Source organism: Bacillus rossius, chromosome 1 (genome assembly GCF_032445375.1).
Source record: "Bacillus rossius redtenbacheri isolate Brsri chromosome 1, Brsri_v3, whole genome shotgun sequence".
NCBI lineage: Eukaryota > Metazoa > Arthropoda > Insecta > Phasmatodea > Bacillidae > Bacillus > Bacillus rossius.
Window position 1 is genome coordinate 22401267 of NC_086330.1, and position 20359 is coordinate 22421625.

The 20359-nt window shown below is 35.4% G+C and overlaps 1 protein-coding gene across 1 annotated transcript in view; it reads left to right on the top strand.

Moving 5' to 3' along the window:
- Window positions 1-1968: 1968 nt before the first annotated feature.
- Window positions 1969-20359, top strand: part of LOC134527325 (neuroendocrine convertase 1-like) — a 70522-nt gene continuing 52131 nt past the window's right edge. The window contains exons 1-4 of the mRNA XM_063359897.1: window positions 1969-2024; window positions 6720-6899; window positions 17629-17733; window positions 19750-19911. Coding sequence (XP_063215967.1) covers window positions 6726-6899; window positions 17629-17733; window positions 19750-19911 — 441 coding nt within the window. The 5' untranslated portion in view covers window positions 1969-2024; window positions 6720-6725. The remainder of the gene's footprint in view (window positions 2025-6719; window positions 6900-17628; window positions 17734-19749; window positions 19912-20359) is intronic.

Sequence of the window (20359 nt, forward strand, 5' to 3'; positions counted from 1 at the left end):
AACACATTGGGCTATCAACGAAGAGGCAGTTGCAACAATAATAGTGAGTGCAGACAAACAACAACCTTGGACAACAGCGACAAGCAGAGGGACCCAGCGGTGATACTAAACAGATAATCTGGATAACACAACAACAATACAGCGACGTGCAGTCGTATATTCAGCGATGAAATTAAACCGATATTCTGGCAAAACAACTTCGCCAGCGCAAACGATCACAGTATGTTTTCCAGAACAAAAAAAAAAATTGCGAATTTTCGGGAACTGAGATCTGTTTCCCGTCATCAAGCACAGACTGATCTTAGACTGTGTTAGTCTGTGCAGTCGTCGTTGTGTTGCCAAAATATATGTTTAATTTCATCGCTGGGTTCCCCTGTGCGTCAATGTGTTGTCGAGAGTATATGTTTGTTATCACCATTGGCTTTTATGTCTGTCCTTGTTTTGTCTGAGTTTGTTTTCTGTATACTCTGTTCTTGTAGCAACTGCCTCATCATTGTCAGCCCGCTCTGTTCGTCTGTGCTGTGATGCTGTACGTTCTTGTAATTATTTTCCAATGGGGAAGATTGACTTATAACATATTTATTGAAATACATCATTGCTGCTGTGATATTTTTTCTGACAAATTCCTGTCTGTGCGGTCTATTCATTTAACATTTGACAACTACTGATTTTTGCTTGTTTCTCGTGTGTTTGTGTATTTTTTGTTTCTCAATCCCATGGGTCTTCTCTTTGACATAAAGTGTGAACCAGCAATAGTGAATGTCAAACATATTGTTTTTAATGTGTGCTTAATGGGTTTTTTTCCGAGAAAATATTAAAGTAGCTGGATAGCCATTTCCAAAATAATTATTTATAAGAAAAAACAAAACTTAAGAGGCGAGGGGTGTTTACGTGCAGAAAAATGATGTGGCCATCATCTTAAATGCCATAGTTGCACGCAGCAGGAAAAAAATACGCCAGTTCAGTGACTTGCGTGTAGAAGTAACAGCGCACTTGATGCGTGATGTAGAGTAGTCCTTATTGCTCCACGGCTACTGGTGTCTCAGGAAAGAAAAACAGAATGGATTTTGAGAGCGATATTAACTAACCACTGTGCCTATTTTGATTCGATTAACATTTATAAACTCAAGGACTTTACTCTGTAATCAACATTTTTGTTACTGTTGTCCTTAAGGTTAAAAATGGTTATAGCCTTACGACAATTTTATATAGTTTCTCACTAGCTTTTGGACGATATATATTTCTCCTTTTCACATATGTGATATGCTTAAAAACTATAATTCTGCTTGTCTAACGCAGACGTGAGAAGTTAGATGTTTCAAATTCACTCGCGTCCGAACCACATTTCAAAGCATAACAAACGTTTGGGGAAAATATTTTTTTTTCTAACTGCATGGTCTGTAACAGTGATTGCCAACTCACGTCTCACGGGCTCACCAAACTAACTGCTAAAAAAAATTGTCCGCTAAATGAAATACTACAAATATGACACATTCATGCGAAATTCCAGTTTAAAATAATCGCATATGTGCTTGCCACTTAATGCGAAAACGTACAAACTTTATTCACAAAATCAGTGAATGGAAAAAAAAAGAGAGGGAGGAAACAATAGGCAAAATTGCCTTTTTTATTTTTTTTTTTAAATTTTGAATTAAGTCTCATAGTTGTTATTAAATTGTTTGCTTGTTGTGCTCAAAACATACACTTACTTTAGTTCTTGTACATTCGTCGTCTCCCTAACATACTACTCCTTCCCATTCGTCAGGCTACCCCCTGTTACCCCCACCCCATTCTGCCCCCACCCTGGCCCGAAGACTTCCTCCCCTCCTTGGCCGGTCTCACCCCTCCCACCAGCCGACACGGACACATCTCGAAACACCCCCCCCCCCCCTTCTTCAGAGACGCGCGGAGAAACCGGCCTAGTTTAATTGTTCGCGCTCCGGGTGTTTGATTGGTTGTTTGCTCCCGAGGACGCGAGGCCGCCTCGTGTAGCGCTTGCTCCGGCGCTGGAGGTCTTGTCTCACGTAAGTCACCCTCTGGCGTATACGAGCGCTGTCCAAGCAAGCCGCCGCTTTCATTCGTAACGCACTTGAAGAACAAGGCCTGGTTACGGGAGCCTCACCCAAACACGATAAGATTGGTCAAGCTGGACGAGATTATTAAATAAATAACCTTAGTGCGCAGGTTCCGTTCTCGAGAGGTTGAGCAAGTGTCCGGGCGTTCCTGGGCAAATATGGTTTACAGGCAGATAAATCATTGTTTTGATTGTGTGCATTATATTCATTCTTAAATGCTTGAGCAATGAAAAATTACCAACGTCTGCAACTAAAATTACCAACGTCTACAACTAAAATTAGCAACGTCTACAACTAAAATTAGCACCGCTCGTTGGATTCGCGTTCAGTAATTATTATTAAATATTAGTAATTAACTACCGAAATTACTATTTTAGCATGATTGTAGGGAAGAGTGCTGCGTGCGTTCACTTTATAGCAAATATATATAATTATATATATATATATATATATTAGTCTCTGTGTGCTTAAATCTTTCAATCAAACAATAACAGCGTATGGTTTTGTTTGTTTTTAGACATCTACCAATATTATTGTGCAACTATAGTTAGAATAACACATTTATTTCCGTAGATTTCTCTGCTTTTTTTGTGTGCGTCTAAATATTAAAATATATATATTTAATTTCATAGCCCATAAAATAACCCATAAATAGAAAATAATGTATATGTTCTAAAATATATGTTTATCATCACTATAAAACAAAATACGATCAGATATATGTAAATTAGAAGATATTCATGAAATACAAATTACAAGAAAACAAATGTTTAGGTTTTATCACATTCACAATATATACATTTATACTTATCGTTTCTCATGAAAATATATTTGAATAAATATTTGATAAAAGTTTTCTCCAAAATGTTTTTAAAATTTACTGCAAATAATTTCAGATTTGAAAGAGTTTAGTGCGTATATATGCAGGGAAACATGTTTTGTACTGATAATGTTTTCCAATAATTCCTTATTTTTATCAATGAATTCAAAGATGCCAATAATACATATAATATTTTTGGTAAAATATTTTTTTACTGTTTTACTGTCAATACTTAGATAATTGGTTTAAAATATTTATAGTAAAGGTAATTTTCATGAATTACGACCAGAATTAAATATTTTAAGTAAATTTTATCCTAAATATGTACAGTATTTAAAATACCTGTGTTACATTTTGACTCTTAAAATGCACATACCACAATTTTTTTGTAATTGATTCTTTGTCTCGCTGGCAGAGAAATAGAGATGAAACTTTCTTTTATCGTTTGATACTTGAACATAAACGAACAATTTAATAGTATTCTGATTATTTTGCCAGCTCATTTCTCGTTAAGTAATTTCTTAAAACATATTATGACATATGAAAAACCTTTTTAACATGCAAATAGGTACTTCTATTCATAAAGTTATATATCAGTTGATGAGTAGCTACTGGTTAAATTTTATTAGCTTAGTAATAATATTACCTTTTTTTAATTTCTTTTCTGATTACCTTGGTAACTTCCACCTCTGTAGTTTTAAAAATGTACGGGAACTAATAAAATACTTTTAAAACATTTTTAATTTAAAAAAAACAACAACAATTATTGTAGCAGAAAATTAGTACACGCTGGCTATGTAAAACGTCCATTAAAAATTTTAAAAGTCCCCAATTAAAATATAATGCTTCAAATACCAATGTCACGCATAAATAAACACTGTAAAGAACTGCACTTAGTATGAACATCATAATATAGGCCTACTGGTGCAATTTTAAAGTAAGTTTCGTTTAGAATATCTTCTACGCAACAGGTCCGTAATAAATGTGCCGCGTTAAAAAGCAACTCCTTTATAAATCAGCATGATAAAGTCTTTAAGCTAGCTTTTCAAGCAATATTTGTAATAATTCCATGCTCATTATGTTTCTCTTATACATTTTGTAGCATCTCTGTATTTCCATTTTGGTGTGCTTATTGACAGGGTTGCGATGCATCCCAGGTGCATTTTCCGGAAGTTGAGAAGCACGCTAGATACTGTAGTTTCCTAAACATGTCACGCTTTTGACGCTGCTTTCAAAAACTATCAAAAATAGAGAGCGCTTGTGTGAAAAACACACACACACACTCTCTCTCTCTCTCTCTCTCTCTCTCTCTCTCCCTCTAAGCACCAATCATCAGTAGGGACCGGAAAAATTCGCGGTTTCAATGGCCTCTAGGATAGCCTCCATTATCCTCTGCATTTCTCAAGTAAACACGCGTGTTCATTGGGTACTAAATTGTGAGGCGTCTCCACTGGGTAGCTTGTGATTCGACGCTTCTTTGGTCGATAGTATCTCATTGGCCCAGAGAGTTCCAGTTAAACTGCGAGCCAATAGCAGAACCAGCAGAAATGTACACAAGTTTGAATTTCAGCCTATCACGACATGAATCCGCGAATTTTTCCGGTCTCTAGTCATCAGTTTATCGGTTTACGGCGTGAAGTCCCGTTTGTGGTGAGTTTCCAATACGCCTGTATTTCAGGCATGTCTTGCAAGTCTTGTCTCAAGACTCGGGAGCATAATTAGCAGCTTGGAATATAAGGGTGTGGCTTGCTCGTACTTAGTAAGAAAAACTCACAGTGATTGTGAGTGGATCTTGTCTGTCATAAACCTGAAGCATGGGCGTAGATCCTGGGGGGTTGGATGGGAATGTGACCATACCCCTTTTCTTGGAACTAAGAAGTGTCTCGCTGAAGGGGCTCACTTGCACTTGAAAAATTGCGACTGTTAAACGGCGCTGATAACGTTAAAACTATGTCTTATGAAAACTTTCTCTATATTATAAAGATTTTTTTTTGCGTATAGGTAGGGGCAGGTATTTTTCGCGAAAAGATCTGAACGCCTATTAGACTGCAACAAGGTATGCCCGCACCTGTGGTTTCTTTTTTGTGATTGGCGTCCGTCTGCGAGAGAAGTCGTTGCCTTATTTGACCGAGCCACTCTAGACGCGTTTGCTTCCGCACTGAATTACTGCGATTGGTGTTGTAACAATCGACATGTACCTGAAAGAAAATCGCCCAATAACGGAACATAGACGATGCTACAGTGTTTTAACTTTCAGCTAGTCTTGAAATCTTTTAGCGAAATCTGCATGCCCCTACTTATAGGCTAAAATATGGCAGCATACAACATACAAACACCCTTCCCAGAGGTAACTTTTGTTGGTAGACCCGAAGCGGGATGATTGTCTCTTAAGGATAAGTGCGATTACTTCCCAATTTACAGTTTAACTCTGTTGTTGAGTTAATCCGGATCTTATGACCTCCCTGTTGACTAGAGGTAAAGGTAAATATGGTCATGCTTTACATGAATATTTCTCTGCCATTACCAAAAAAAAAATTACAGCGCAGAGAGACAGGGAGAGAAGGGGGGAGAGAGAGAGAGAGAAAGAGAGAGAGAGAGAGTGATGCAGAGAAACTGTCCATTTGCTGGGACATGTTTTGTGAATGGGCTGGTGACGAGATGGCTATTACAGCGCCCTCCCGTAGTTTAAACGGAGACATTAGTTCGGCGACAGGGCGCAGCACTTTGCTGGCGGCCCCTTATTTGTATCGCAGCAGGCGCGACCCGGTCCGACTCGCCTCCACGGCTGAGCGAGTGAGTTGCTTCCTGCGAGAAGTGACTTTTTTTGTTTGACGTGACAACGTCTAATAAATCGATTAACGCCGGCTGCACGCACGAAAAAGGATGATTCATTGTCCCGTTACGCTCATTGTTCCGTTACGCTCATGGTACGCTTGCGCCGCATCTATCTCTCTTCCACTCGATTGGAACAACCATCGATTTGACTTTTTCGAGGCACATTAAACTTGAAACACTCCCATTCGTTTCCTACTTTTCCTATCATCGTCCTATCCTTAACAGAATAACACAGATTAGAAGAAGTTAAATAGCAAACATGTATAAAAGTTATAGTTAAAATAATCTCTTCGTTAAAGTAATAAACATATTTGAATTAATGAGTGCAAATAAAAGTAAATTTATCAATTAAAGTGTAGATTTAATTTCATTCCTTCTTTGTATCCATACAAAAGAGTGATAATTATTTCGCCGCATTATGAAAAACAAATCATGAAAGTGATTTTTTACGGAGCGCGCGCACCATGCAACGAAATTTTCACAGCATGAAAAACAAAAGCTACTTACATATATAGGCTATACAAATACAGTATGTGCTCTTGAATCGCAAACTGTAGTGATTGACATTAATTACATCTCCATTATTAAACTGATTAAATAATTATTTTGCACAAGTGTTTTGTATTAACATCGAATAGCCTACTGAGTATTTATTTATAAAAACAATTAATGTTACGCAATTTGTGCTTTACCAATGGTATTTATAAAATCACTCCATTCCTTTTCATTATTTTATTTCTATTAATTATTTGCATGCAAATATAATGTTAGACTTTTTTTTAATTCAGGTATTTAATCCGTATACCTTAAGTGAGCATTGAATATTTCTGTTTTATTGTTTAAATGGTGAAACTTTCCCTACAAATAAATTTAAATGAAAGGTCCTTTATTATTATTTTTTTTATTTCTAAAGTATGTTGTTTGACGTGTGTGAAAGCAAGGGTGGGTGACAAGAGACGAAGAGAGAACTGAGATGTCGGGGCCGGCAGGCGGGGATGCTGGCGGCGACTGCGGCGGCGGCGGTGGCGGCGCTGGCGTGCCTGGGGGCGGCGCACCACGGCCTGGAGACGGCGGCGGGCTTCACGGGCGAGTGGCTGGTGCGGCTGGAAGGAGGCCTGGAGGCGGCGGAGCAGCTGGCCAGGGAGACGGGCTTCACTCTGCGGGGTCAGGTGACCGCCCTGACCCTTCCCGTTGTTTACTCGTCTTGGCTCGTCCAGCTCTCATTGGCCCGGTGGGAGGGGGAACAATATATTTGACATTTGAAGGGAAAAAAAGAAAGAACGAATTGTGTGTTTTTTGAAGTGAAAACGTCTTTAGCGGAGTCGGGCGATATTTGCTATAGGGGCAAAAACTTATGGGTTTCGCGTCACCGACGTACTAGTGACGTGTTGCGCCAGACTGGCGACACGGCAGCATGTACTTATACGCATATATGTACACTAATACATTGTATATACTCGACTGCACCATGTGCGTGTTGGACACTTTTTTTTTGGATGGGTAAAAATCTTGTGGGTTCGCGTCACCGACATGCTGTAGTAGCAGTAAGTGAAGTTAATTTGACCACGTGAATACATGGCCTAGGTCTGACATCACTGGTAAGTCATAGCTAGGTAATGGATTTTTACGTATTTTTGACATACCACTGACATCTGATGTGACTAAAAAATTATGTAAGGATAAAATATATCATGCTGACATCGTACTGACATAATACCAAAATCATTTTCTTACGTACATTTGTCGTAGAAATGATGTCATAGGTATTACACATTTAAAAACAAAGATTTAAGTTTTCACTTGAACATGTGAACTCGGTAACGAACACATTTAAGTGTTCTCGTGTTACAAACGAACTTATAGGAACGACACTCAGACACGAAGATAAAATCAAATACCACATAGCGTGTGGGTTTGGAGACATAAATTGTATATTTAGAACCCTAGGTTGATCACGTCAGGAAATTACAACCCAAATATTTGTCACATTTGAAGGAGTGCCGTTACGTTACCTACCGTCATTTAATCTTAATTTTACTAACATATTTCAATTCGAATGAATCGTTACAAAATACACTAAAATAAATAATAACTTATATCGAGGCTAGTACGTCAGCCGCCACTAAAATAAGTTTCCTTAAAATGTTATATTTTGATATGCTGACAAAGTTTTCAACTAGGAAGGGCCAAACCAAGCATCTGAAAGTACTCCTATGTTTCATATCACTATATCAGTTATTTGCTCACAATTCATATTACAGCGAATAAGAAAATGCATAATTATGTTATTGATACTATTTTTAGTGCAACATATTACATATTTATCCCAATCAGTCTGTTGGCTTAACCTAAATATTCGAGGAAAATAATACGTTAAATATGTTCTGATTCTTAATATTATTTCGTGATTTTTTTTTGTTCTTCACGAGTTACAAAGCATAGCCAGTTTCAAGGCTTCTGTTAAATTTTCGTCGTCGTCCCCCCCCTCCCTTGTGCTATAGTTCCAAAGTCATATTTTATAGTAAATAACATATTTTAAATAATTATTAGTAATTTATTTTTATTATTGCAATGAAAATCAAGGTTTATTTTAAATTAATGATTTCAAACGGGTAGTTCAATTAATTAAATGTTAGGTGACTTGACAGTTACCCTGCAGGTATTTTTGAAAGTACGTCGTCGAACGTCAAAGGCTCTCTTGAACGCAGGCCGCACTAGGAGACGCCTCACAACGAAGACATGTGCGCGGGTTCCCACACTGACACATCTGGGATGAATAAAAATTAATAAATAAAAAGCCGTAAGATTGATCGTGCTGCCCTCTGCCTGCCTTCTGAGTTAATCGCGCCCAGGTTCCCGCAGTCACGTTTTAATTTCGCCGACGGCGGTCTGTTCGCTTGACAACACATTTCTTCGCGGCCATTTTACTCTTCGTATTTCCTACTGGTTTGTGTCCTCGTGCAAAAATTGGTGTGTCGTTTAAGGCCTTTAGAAACTATTTTAAACTTGAGGAATACGAAACGTTATAAGAACGTTAGAATTTCTAAAAAAAAATTCAAAATAACTTTACTTAAACATTTTAGACGTTACTTAACTAATATTTCTATTTAATCATATAGGTTTGCCGACAAAAAAAATTTTACAATACAATACGGGTCACCAGTATCAAAATACATGCATTAACAAGAACTCGTTTAAAACGACGTCTAATAATCTTCAATTTCGATTTAATAATAGTAATATCAAATCCATTTTTTAAAAATGTTAGTTAAATGTGTTTATGACGTTAAAAACGTTAAAATGTACTGTACGTATTTTAATTTGAAATCAAAACGTATGGTCATTTCATGATGTAATACATTGTCACAACACGATGTTTAGCTACATTTGTGACTGTGCGTTACGGGTTGTGGTAACTTGTAGGTACATGACATGCTTATAAAAGTAAATAATTCACCCACTTTTAAATTTTATACATGACACATTTTTGGCATTTTTACAAGCCTACTCAGTTTTAATTAATTGTTAAACTGCGTAGCAAATAACTACTTGCAAAGAAAGTATGTAAGGTGTGGACGTAAATACAAAAATAATTTTTCGAATGCAATAAATATTTCCATAATAAAACTTGTTTTTGAAATATATTATCAGGTACTTAACTTATTATAAAAGGTGAACATGTTAAAAAATATGAGCAAGTCTTTTTTGTATGCATTTTTTAAAAAGATATCAGCTAATATCGACTAACCTGAACAAATACAAGTCATATATAAACGAATACAATCTCTATATTTATATACTTATACTTAAGCAGAAATATCGCTAATATAGTTTTAAAAATCAATCTCGAAATATTTTTTTAAATATAATTAGGGTATTTGAGTGTATAGCTCAGAGAAAACATTTTAAAATGTAATGTTGTATGTTTAAACTTAAGAAGTGTTTTACGTGACAAACATTTTATTAACTTTTTAAAACTTTTTTGTGGTTTTCGCATTGTGAAAATATTTCTTAAAAAATATTAAATCTACCATATAAACACGTAATGATAAAGGCTTTGTTTTCAATGATAGGTCGACGTACGAAAGTTGCAGTATATTAAGTAAGATTGCTATATATGAATTTAAAAAAGGCATAAAATAGATGTAAAAAGTTTCAATAAACATTCGCTCTGCTGTATGAGACGCGGTACTGGGAAGACTCAGAGATGACAGGGGGCGTGCGTGTAATTGCTCTGTTTGCTCTCTTATCAGCCCTCACCTGTTGGTTAACAGCAACGAAGGTACAGGTGCTCGTGTGTGGACAGGTGGCAAGCCTGCTGTCACGTGAGTCTGTATACGTTATGATCTCTACGTCACTTGCATCTTCAATGTCAACCGTAGCCGTCAAGTCATTTCCATACGGTTTTCGTTACAATACTAACAAGTAGCCTACTTGGCCAAGAATAGCGTGAAAATAACGTAGAAAATAAATATTCGTGTACCTACAGAAAATTATGTCATTTCACCTGAAATAAAAAAAATATGCTGAAATAGTTTGTCCTAAAGTATTTTTTTCTTAAATGTCAAAAAAGGTTCTATTTTATAGGATGACATATCTTCAGTATAATAACATACGCTTACACGATGTAAATCTCTTTGGTATTCCCTTAAATAAGAAAAATTTAAATTAAAATATAATTTCATAGCAAATGGTGTTTCTTAGACCCTAACGATTAAAAATTTACAAATAAATACATTCAATGCTACCTTTTAAAATCAAGTCAGACTTTTGTGTAGTTAATATAAATAAATTAAATGTGCTTATTTAGAAAGTTACTTAATTAAAAAAACTACTTAAATGAATTAATTTCATTGGTTTATACATTAGTTTGAACATATTCTTAGCCTTTGCAAAGTTAAGTCTAATTCACTGTTTATCGCTTAACCATGGAAATAACAACGTATAAAATAATTTAAACTAATTAACATTGTATGTAAAGGTTGAAAACATTCAAATAAACTTCTTTAAAATAATTAAAATATTCGCTGTTATTTATTAAAAGTTTTAACATGTGTATAAATCTTTGCAGCAAACCTAGAGAAAATAAGACGCAACATTGCCAAGTTCGTATATCGTAACTATTTAGTAAAAGTGTAATTTATAGTATAGGAAAATGTTCTATGATTATATTTGAAGAAAAAAATATTAATGTAGTATTGTTAAAATATAGAAATACAATTTAATAATTTTTATTCAATTAGGATGAGTAATAAATTTATTGTGGCCCTATGTCAACCTTAATGATTATTAACTTATTAGCTAGGTAAATTTTATTGAAGTGTTGTGTTAAATTCTTATTTATTCAGTAATTTTTACGTATTGTTAAACTCTCTTTATTGTAGGCATATACTAATACCGCGGTTATTACTTCTTATTCATTTATGATAGAATTAAAATTAGAATCTCAAGTAAGGTTAGACCAAATTTATGATATTTCGTGCAAATGGTATGCTCTCATAAATCGCTTTGAACGCAATTGTTACTTATTATGTTTTGCTTACATAACTGATGATAAATTCCTTAATATTTGTAGCATATAGTCATATGTGTTTTTAAATTGTAATTATTTGCAAATTTTTAGATAATCCGTGAAAAAGATTAACAAAGTCATGATTTTTAATTTTGAGCCAAACATTTATACTAGTAAACATAGTGCGAACCACACTGTACGAAATTGTTGTACTTATTACAAGTATAATCCTTGGAAACCCAGTTGCCAACTAAATCACTTGTAAAACACCAAGACAGAGGTTTGTAAATTTGCCAATGGTGTAACACTCTGCCTTGCAGTTTTAGAAGTGATATCTTTGGCAACTGAGTTTCCAAGGACTAACCTTGTAAAAGTACAAAAAAAATTATCAGTGGAACTTAACAAAATATATAAACTCATCTCATTTGTTATAATGTAAGATTCTATGATTGCATATGTTAAAGTTTTAATTTTCAAGGGAATCTTCTCCAAGATAAAAAAAAATTGTAGACACAAAAATATCAGAAAAATAAAAAAAATTAGCATAGTATTGATTGTCAGTTTCCATAGCTCGTGACTGTCTTAATTCCTAAGTAGTTCAATTGGACTAACAACTGTCCAGATTCCAGATGGTTTTCAGTATTAAAATTAACATAAATCTACTTCTTCAGTCACAAAAGTTAAACTAGAGATGTTGACTAAGTAATCTGAACATCCAAACAGAAACTAAATGGTTAATTAAATATATTCAAACTCTGTGCCAGTAGATGTGATGATTTAAAAAAATTTTATTCCTCCTATTTCGCTATCATGTCACATTTATGTACATAAACTATCTAGTTTAATAGGTACTACAAAATATTTTTACACTGTTACTTTTTGTAATCTCTTTATTCTCAGTTATCAGACAAAATTTTCTGTATATTTACGAGTTTACTTGTTTTCTAATGTGGTATTAAGATTATTTTTTAATTTTATTTTTACGCATGGGCACAAGCTATTATTACTTATACATGAGCAAAATTATTATTTTTTTTTTCGTAATTTTTCTAGGTACCTCACAAATGACTCTTGAAATAAGAAACTTACAATTAAACATCAGAAAGGTTACATATTAATGGTAACCAAAAATTTTTGTGTAGCCTTTATAGTTTATAGAGTTACAAAATGAAGAACATTGAGAGTTGTATTAAACTTGTTGAGTATTTTGTTATGAAAACGCAGCTATTCTTAAGACTAGCTACTTGATATATTAAAAAGTCATGCATATGACGTAAATTAAGCTGTAGACTCAATTGCAATATTTTTTTTCTCTGCTTAGCTTTTGTTTGTAAGTTCTTTAATGACTGCCGGATATTAAACGAATATTACACATTCATCTCAAAACAATACCAGTTCCAAACTGTTGTCTCAAATTCATGTTAAAAGATTGACCCTCTGTTTATGTGCAAGGGAAGCTTCATCCTCAATCCCACTTAAGAGGCAAGATAGCTATGTAAACTTTTATTATTAACTGCCGACACTTTTACTGACAGCTGCGGCATATTAGCTACTGTGTTTACAATCCTATCCACTGATAACAGTCTCACTGATAACAGTCCCTCTAATAACTTCACATGCACGCTTTAGGTATCTACCACTTTAATTTTTTGCGTGCCTATATTTTAAAATAACAGCCTTTGTATTTAAGGGAAAAAAAAACATTTTATTTCACAAAATGAATGTTTTAAATCTGTTACGGCCATCATACAATTTGGTATTTCAGCGTCCCGTATCCAATGGCCAGACGACAAACCATGAACAATGCTTGCCAGTTTTTAACGTATTTTAGCGGTTAATACTGGAGACAAGTTTTGCTTTTACTGAGGAAGCTAGAGAGACCGGGGATGTGAGGTCTCGTGTTCTGTCATGCTAGCTGGACGATAGATGTTACTTAATTCCCCTCACCCATTCAACTAGTCCTTATCACACACTTCCGCGTTAAGGGCCGTGTTTGCCCGGGCACACATACGGTGCGCAGATCTTCAGGCATGGCCCCCACATTCGATTACGGGCCCTGGATCCAGGATAGGAGATGCCCCCCCCCCCATTTTACACTCACGTGATACCTTATAATTGCATGGTTATTTCTTACCTACACTCTTTTTATAATGTCATTTAACTTGAAAATACAGGATCTAATTATGGTTACTATTTTAGAAGTCCAAACTAAGCTTTATTTATGAAATATTCAATACGTTTTTCTAGTTTGTAAAAACATATAATAGTTAAACATTTAAAAAATATTCAGGGCCGGGCCCTGGACCCAGGGGTCAACCCAGCCCCACCCTTGTGGGGGCCATGGCTTCAGGCAAAATAACGCGATTTGAAAACTACTCCAGGTATCCGAGCGGGGTCTTTTGACGAAAAAAATTTCAGAGTTGGGTTTCCGGATTAAGTTTTTAAACTGTATTTTTAGAATAGTCAAAATGGCTAAAAAGGCTAATTCTCAGAGAAATTATTCAGACATAAAAAAACCGGTACAGATTCTTGAAAGCACTTAAGGGGACTTTGATTACACCTATTTCTTTATTTCTCCGCCATATAATGTTACGGTCACCGCTCAGATTTCATAGTTGTCCTATGCATGACGAGAAGACTGTGTGCTAGTTCAGAGCCTGAGCTTAGAGGCTATACCGCGCTAGAAGCACAAGCGAGCGTCGCGCTTATCATCCCGCCTCACCAACACAGATACACCCCTGACGAGGCGCTTCTCATAAGACTGTCGTCGTCAATTCCACCATACACCAAGTTTACACATTGCATCACAGTGATGAAATGTTTTGAAGACTTAAAAAAAGAACCTAAAAACTAAACATCCCCTTTACACGTAAATAATTATTTAAATGCCAAAACAAATATTTTCGTGAATTTTTGAAAAACCTTAGAGATATTTAAATAATGAACAATATATAACCAGTCAGTTGTCAATTTTGTCGATAATTTTTATTTATATGTATAGTTTTATTAGTGGTTCAAATTTATTTTTATCCAAAAATCAAACTAAACTTCAAATAATCATATGTGCGTTGCTATTAACTAAGGCTATCCCAAGAAAAACAATGCAATAAAAATGTAACTGTTCATACAAAAAAAATTATCACCCCTTACTAAAAGGCCTGTTGCTTTACTCTTCGCCACCGATGCCTGTACGTTTTCAAGTTGTACTTTTAATGGTATGAGGGTTTATAGCCTTCTTCTTGCAGGTATGGACAAATTGTTATATTTTGTATGTTATATGTGTCAACAAATTGTTACATACGCTATTTTTATATTTATTGGCTTTTAATTATGTAGTGAGATTTCCAACTTAATTAGGTTCTGTGGTTGGATTTCTGTACTTAGATTAGTCACATTTATTTCACTTACAATCGCTTAAGGTTAATGTTGGTGAGACAGAATTGAGGCAAAATTTCTGTACGGAATATGAACCGATTGCAAAACCGAACACCAGCAACTATAATTTAAAAACCTCGCATCCACATGTAACTGATGCATACAAATCGCGGGTGAACACGTAAGTCATCAGGTTTTCCAGCATCAGAGAAAATATGGAGAATTCCAGAATTTGTCAGGGAAATTAGAAAAATCAGGTAATAGAGAAATATGATTATGGTCGGGGTATTTTAAATGCAATTGCTAAACGAATGTTAATTTTTTATCGCAAACTTATTAGCTGTGTCATGTATATTGTATTCTGGGTTCAGTCTTTGCTGCAGTGCTGCTGTGTCAAGTACTCTTGAGCAGTGTATTACTTGCTACCAAAATTGTTTTTCAGCTCCAACTTCAAAATCGTATATCAGCCCTTGAATGCACTTAACACCATAAGTTGTGCTGTGGGTTTTCGACTTTGTTTTCGTGATGAATCTTCAGCCGACTTGTCTGCTTGTTCTAATACTTGACACCTTGGTTAAAGTCTTATTCAAACGTTCGTTTTTATTTTTTTTGTGTAACATCTTAGTTTTAGGTTTACGGCATTTGGTACGAGTAATGCGACGGAAGTCAAGTAACGGAAATATGTAACAACTACGGTGCTGCCATCTGTGATGGATGGCGCAAAACAAAGTTCACAAAGACAAATGTAAAGTTTATAGTATTAAATGTTTGATGACTTTTAACAATATGGAAAGTATTTTAATTAAAATACTTCTCGAAAATCAAGTCAAAAGCTTGGGTTTAGTATTTCTTAAAGTATTTATCGCTTTTATTGTAGACGTTTCGTTACATAGATTGGTATTTTCTGTCTGCTAATCAAATGATTCGATAGTCGACGTAGCTACTCAGGCAGCGAACTTTAACGCGGGTGCGGAAACTACGTGTGATTCGCGTTAAGAATTTCAGCTGAACGCAATTTGCGTATAATTATCATGCTAGGCATTATTTGAAAGAATTACAGGTCAAAATTCGTGTCCGAGTTTCGAATTAATTTGCTTGTTACCGAGGTTAGATGTTAAACATCACTGGCGAGTACAGTCCTGAAAAATTCGCGAGTTCATTTCGCGATAGACTGACATCCAAAAAAGTATACCTTCGTTCATCAGCTTCTGCGATTGGCCCACATTTTATCTTGGGAACTTCGGGCCAATGGAAAAACCTAAACCAAGAAAAGTGCCGAATCATTGAAAAATTGGTTAAGACGTCTCGCGAATCAGCAGCCAATGAACAGGTGTCATTTCCCCCGAGTTTGTTAAGTACTGTGGAGTCTATCCTAGAAGTCAATGAACCCGCGAATTTTTCCGGGCCCTACGGGCGACTACTGAAAGACTCGTTCATGTTCGTTAGTTAATTCAGCGGCGAGCTACCTCCGCGCCGTGGAGGCTCCTGATACCCTGCTCTCTGCGCCGTCATGAATGGACCGGCTGTCGCCCTCCTCCCGCGAGGGGTCGATGCGCCACTATCGATCCCCGCCGCGCGCGCGTGCTCTTCCCGATGCAGCCCCCTCATTGGCCCGCCTGCAGCTCAATCTGCGAGGGGGTTGGACGTACGGAAGGCGGGAAGGGGGAAAGGGGAAATAAACCTCCGACTCGGCTCTGCTTCCCTGGTAGCGACGTCCAGAGCTGGGTCACCGTGGGCGTCGTCGGCGTTGTCGGGGTCACGAGGGATCGATACATCGATCGGACGCCCGCCGTCCATCTCGCTCGCGTGCAAGAACGATACTCGTTCGCGGTCAGCGGCAGATAGTGTGCGTGTGTTCTGTAAAACCAAAACTGCGTTCGAAAAATAATTTATATTTTGTTTATTTTTAGTCTATATTATATTTATTAGCATTAATACAAATTAATTCATAAATTGAAATTAAACTTTACAATGCAAGTAATTATAATGAGAAAAATAAACTCCGTCGAATTCTGTCAAGTCATTAATTTTCTCTCATTGTTTTTGTTTTCTCGTCATTTCATGCACGACGCGAACTTTCTTCCTATCCTCTTGTTTGTATCGACTGTTTTCAAAGACAGAGATAATGATTCATGTGTAGTCAAGCAACATTTTCAAAATGTTTGGAATGTTGCGCTATGGTGATGGCGAGTTAAAAAGTGGCTTCAACATACGTCACATGTGCCATCTCTTGACAGTTAATTCATCACTATTATTCCATTACTTATTTACAACGAAACGCCGATGCGCCTGAAGGTAGGCAGACTAAATTCTGTTGCCGTGGGTGGTATAATTTCTAGGGGAAAGAAATAGCCAGCTACTAAAGTTCTCGTTACTCAACCGTCTAAAATGTAGGTTCACACTGTATCGCATGCCATTAAACACACACTCACACATACACACACACACACACACATACATATATATATATATATATATATATGTATATATATATATATATATATAAATGTGTGTGTGTATAGTGAAACCCAGAACCATTTATTTTGAACGAATGAACGAAGCACTTTCTTTTGTACTTATTAAACTATTCATATTATTTACACTCAATATATTTATCAAAATTGTCAAATAATTTTACCATTGAAATAAACAACCTATCTTAACGTTAGTAACGATTACATTACTACTGCCATATTTTAAAATTAATATGTAGGTACTGTATGACATTTAGACATGAACCTTTTTTTTTTATATGTTTGGGTTAAAGAAATTACATTTAAAAGCTTTTTATTTCCCCTTTTATAATATTAAAAGGGATATCATCAGCTAAAATCAATAAGTTGATATTAGGAGTGCGTGAACGCGTTGTTTAACCATAGATTATGTAGTTTTTAAAACTAAAATGAATATTAAGGTAAAGTGTGTTTTTTTTTAATGTGTACAAAATACTGATATATATAGAGGTATATATACATTTAACGAACGAACCGCTTGTGGTTGTGTTTGTATAGGTCATCGGATTCCCTGACACGTACAGAATGGCGAAGGAAGACCACCCTGAGATACACAAAAGAGACCATCGAGCTCTCACGCAGAGACTAAGCAGTGATTCCAGAGTAAGTACATCTACCTTAGCCTGCTGAGATTGTGTCACTTTACTTCAGAAAGATTTAGTTTCAACACACAATGCAGTATTGTGAGGGTAACTTTCCAACGGTTACATTTCAAGGATTCCGTTATTTCCTCAAACACGCCACAGTGACTCGGAACTTGGCATTTCTAACACAAAAAAAGAACAAATAATACAAAAAAATAGATTCTTGTATTTAGGTATTACATCACGTAATTCGGATGGAGAACAACAAAAAAAGTGTGCAATGCATATTACAAAATTCCAGAAAAGTACGATTGTTTCAATGCCATTATATAAACGGGTATGCATTTTGTTATTCTACGTACGAGAATGACCAACATTGTTATTTATATTTTTATAAATAAATTATATTTGAGATTAATGTTAATTCAGTAAATTTGAACGCAATTTTTAAATTCCATGCATAAAAAAAAGAAAATTAATTTTTTAACGAAAATCATCTGCCAAAATTTTTTGATGGGGTTGGGTTTCAGGCTCATTTGATTTTTCATGCCTTTTCGATGGCAGTAATAAATTTTAAGTATGCGCCTTTTCTTTTCCTTTCAATAAACAAATTAATATTTTTCTTATCTTTGTACCCTCGCCGTAAATTGTTTTCTCAAGAAAGAGAAAATATAAATCTATTTTTTAAATGTATAATAAATATCAACTCAAATGATCAAGCTACCCTCATTCCTAATTCTTTAAATATTAAATGTTTAAAATATGTTGTTAAGTGAAACGAAATTATGAAAATAATATATTGCATTATTATAAATAGTTTCCCTTTTCTTAACTATCAAAATTAATACCGCTGTAATCAAAATGCCGTTTTTAATTCCTGACTAAAGTTTATGGATTATTTCGTCATTAATACATTGCATTAATATGCTGCATAAAGTTTTTGATGTGACAAATTTCTAAATATGGAAATATACTTCAATGTCTCTCCAATATCAGTAATACGCGAATATTTGTTTTCCGCATTGTCGAAATATCTTTCTTGCAAATATTTCTTAATGATAAGATACGTTATTTAATCTTAAGGCAAAATCAGTAAAAGTGCTGAAATTATAGTGATCGGCTACATTGGTAGCAGCATTGAATATTATTAAATTTAGTGACTAAAAGGAGTTAGTTCACGCGTAATCTCCACTGTCCCTCATTTTCCAAAAAATAATACGGTATGTTTGCTCAGGGGTTTTTGATATTTTTTCTGTTTGATGTTTTGAATAAAAATGATTCGTTTCATCAGTCCGTCCGTCAATCCCGTGATCTGCAGCCAATCAGATGGCCAGGCAAATTCTATCCGTTCGTCAATGTCTAACCAAGCTTTAGCTGATGAAATTAGAACTTCAATTATTATTAAAAGGCTTTGCCATTAATTTACAAAAACGAACTATTTTAGTTAAGTTAGGTATTTGTTTAGTTTCTTCCATATTATGTTTGAAACTTGCGTTTAAACACGTTTTAAAATTTGATATACGAAACACAGATTGGCCGGGGCACAAAAGAGTACCTAATGATTAACGTACCTCTGGTAACTCTTACATATCTATATTTAGATCATCACAAGAGCGAAAACAAATTTAGTTTAATGATTTATAAATGCTTTGCGTTACATGATCATCAAATTTATAACGAGAAATTAGGTAAAAAATGTAAGACTCCTATTGTGTCGGCAGCCTCCTTGTGTAAAAATATTAATGACTAATTTTCGCATCATTGAGAATAGCTCGACTTGTTGACTGACAAAAAGATGACGCACGTATGGATGATGGACGGATTATTGAGAGTCAGCTTAAACCTTTTATTTGAAAATGAGACGCATATAAATGGTTTTTTCGATCTTATTTAATGTGCCAACTTAATAAAAAAAATGTTTCTGTAATATTTTGTGAATTACAACGTGTGATAATTAAAGAGTGTTGTGTAACCTACACGCTGAACTATCGACACAAACCATACGGTAGTAACTGCTTACGAGCGCTGCCGCCAGGTGGTGTGGGCGGAGCAGCAGTTCGCCAAGCGCCGGTCGAAGAGGGGACTGCTGCCGCCGACAGATGGCAGTCCTGTCCGCTCGAAGCGCCGGGACTTGGATGTGCCGCCCCAGAGAGACGTCATCTTTAATGACGAGCTGTGGGAACAGGAGTGGTACTTGGTATGCGAGCATTAATCATGTTGTTATTAATGCAGGGCAACATTAAACACAAGTTCAAAATGGTTAAGAATGTTATTCAATTGTTTTTCTTAACTAAAGACATATGTTCATTGGACAGAAACTAAGCCCTAAGGTGGATTTACGATAAGGAAAATTTAATAATTCAAATTTAATCTGTACGCCAATGGAACTCACAGTTATGAACTCTACTACCGCGAATTTCCTGTTTATGATTGAAATATTGGTCGTTAATTCCAACCAATGAAAACGGGTGAGATACAGCCATGTTAAAATAGCGGCATTTTTGTATTTGTGGCTATCGTGTCATTTTGAAGTGCATTTTGGTTACTAAATCGTTGCTAATTGATAATTTGTTTAAAAATTTATCATTTTTGTTCATTGTGACACTGGTTACTTAAAATTCGATACGATGGAACCTAAAAATTGC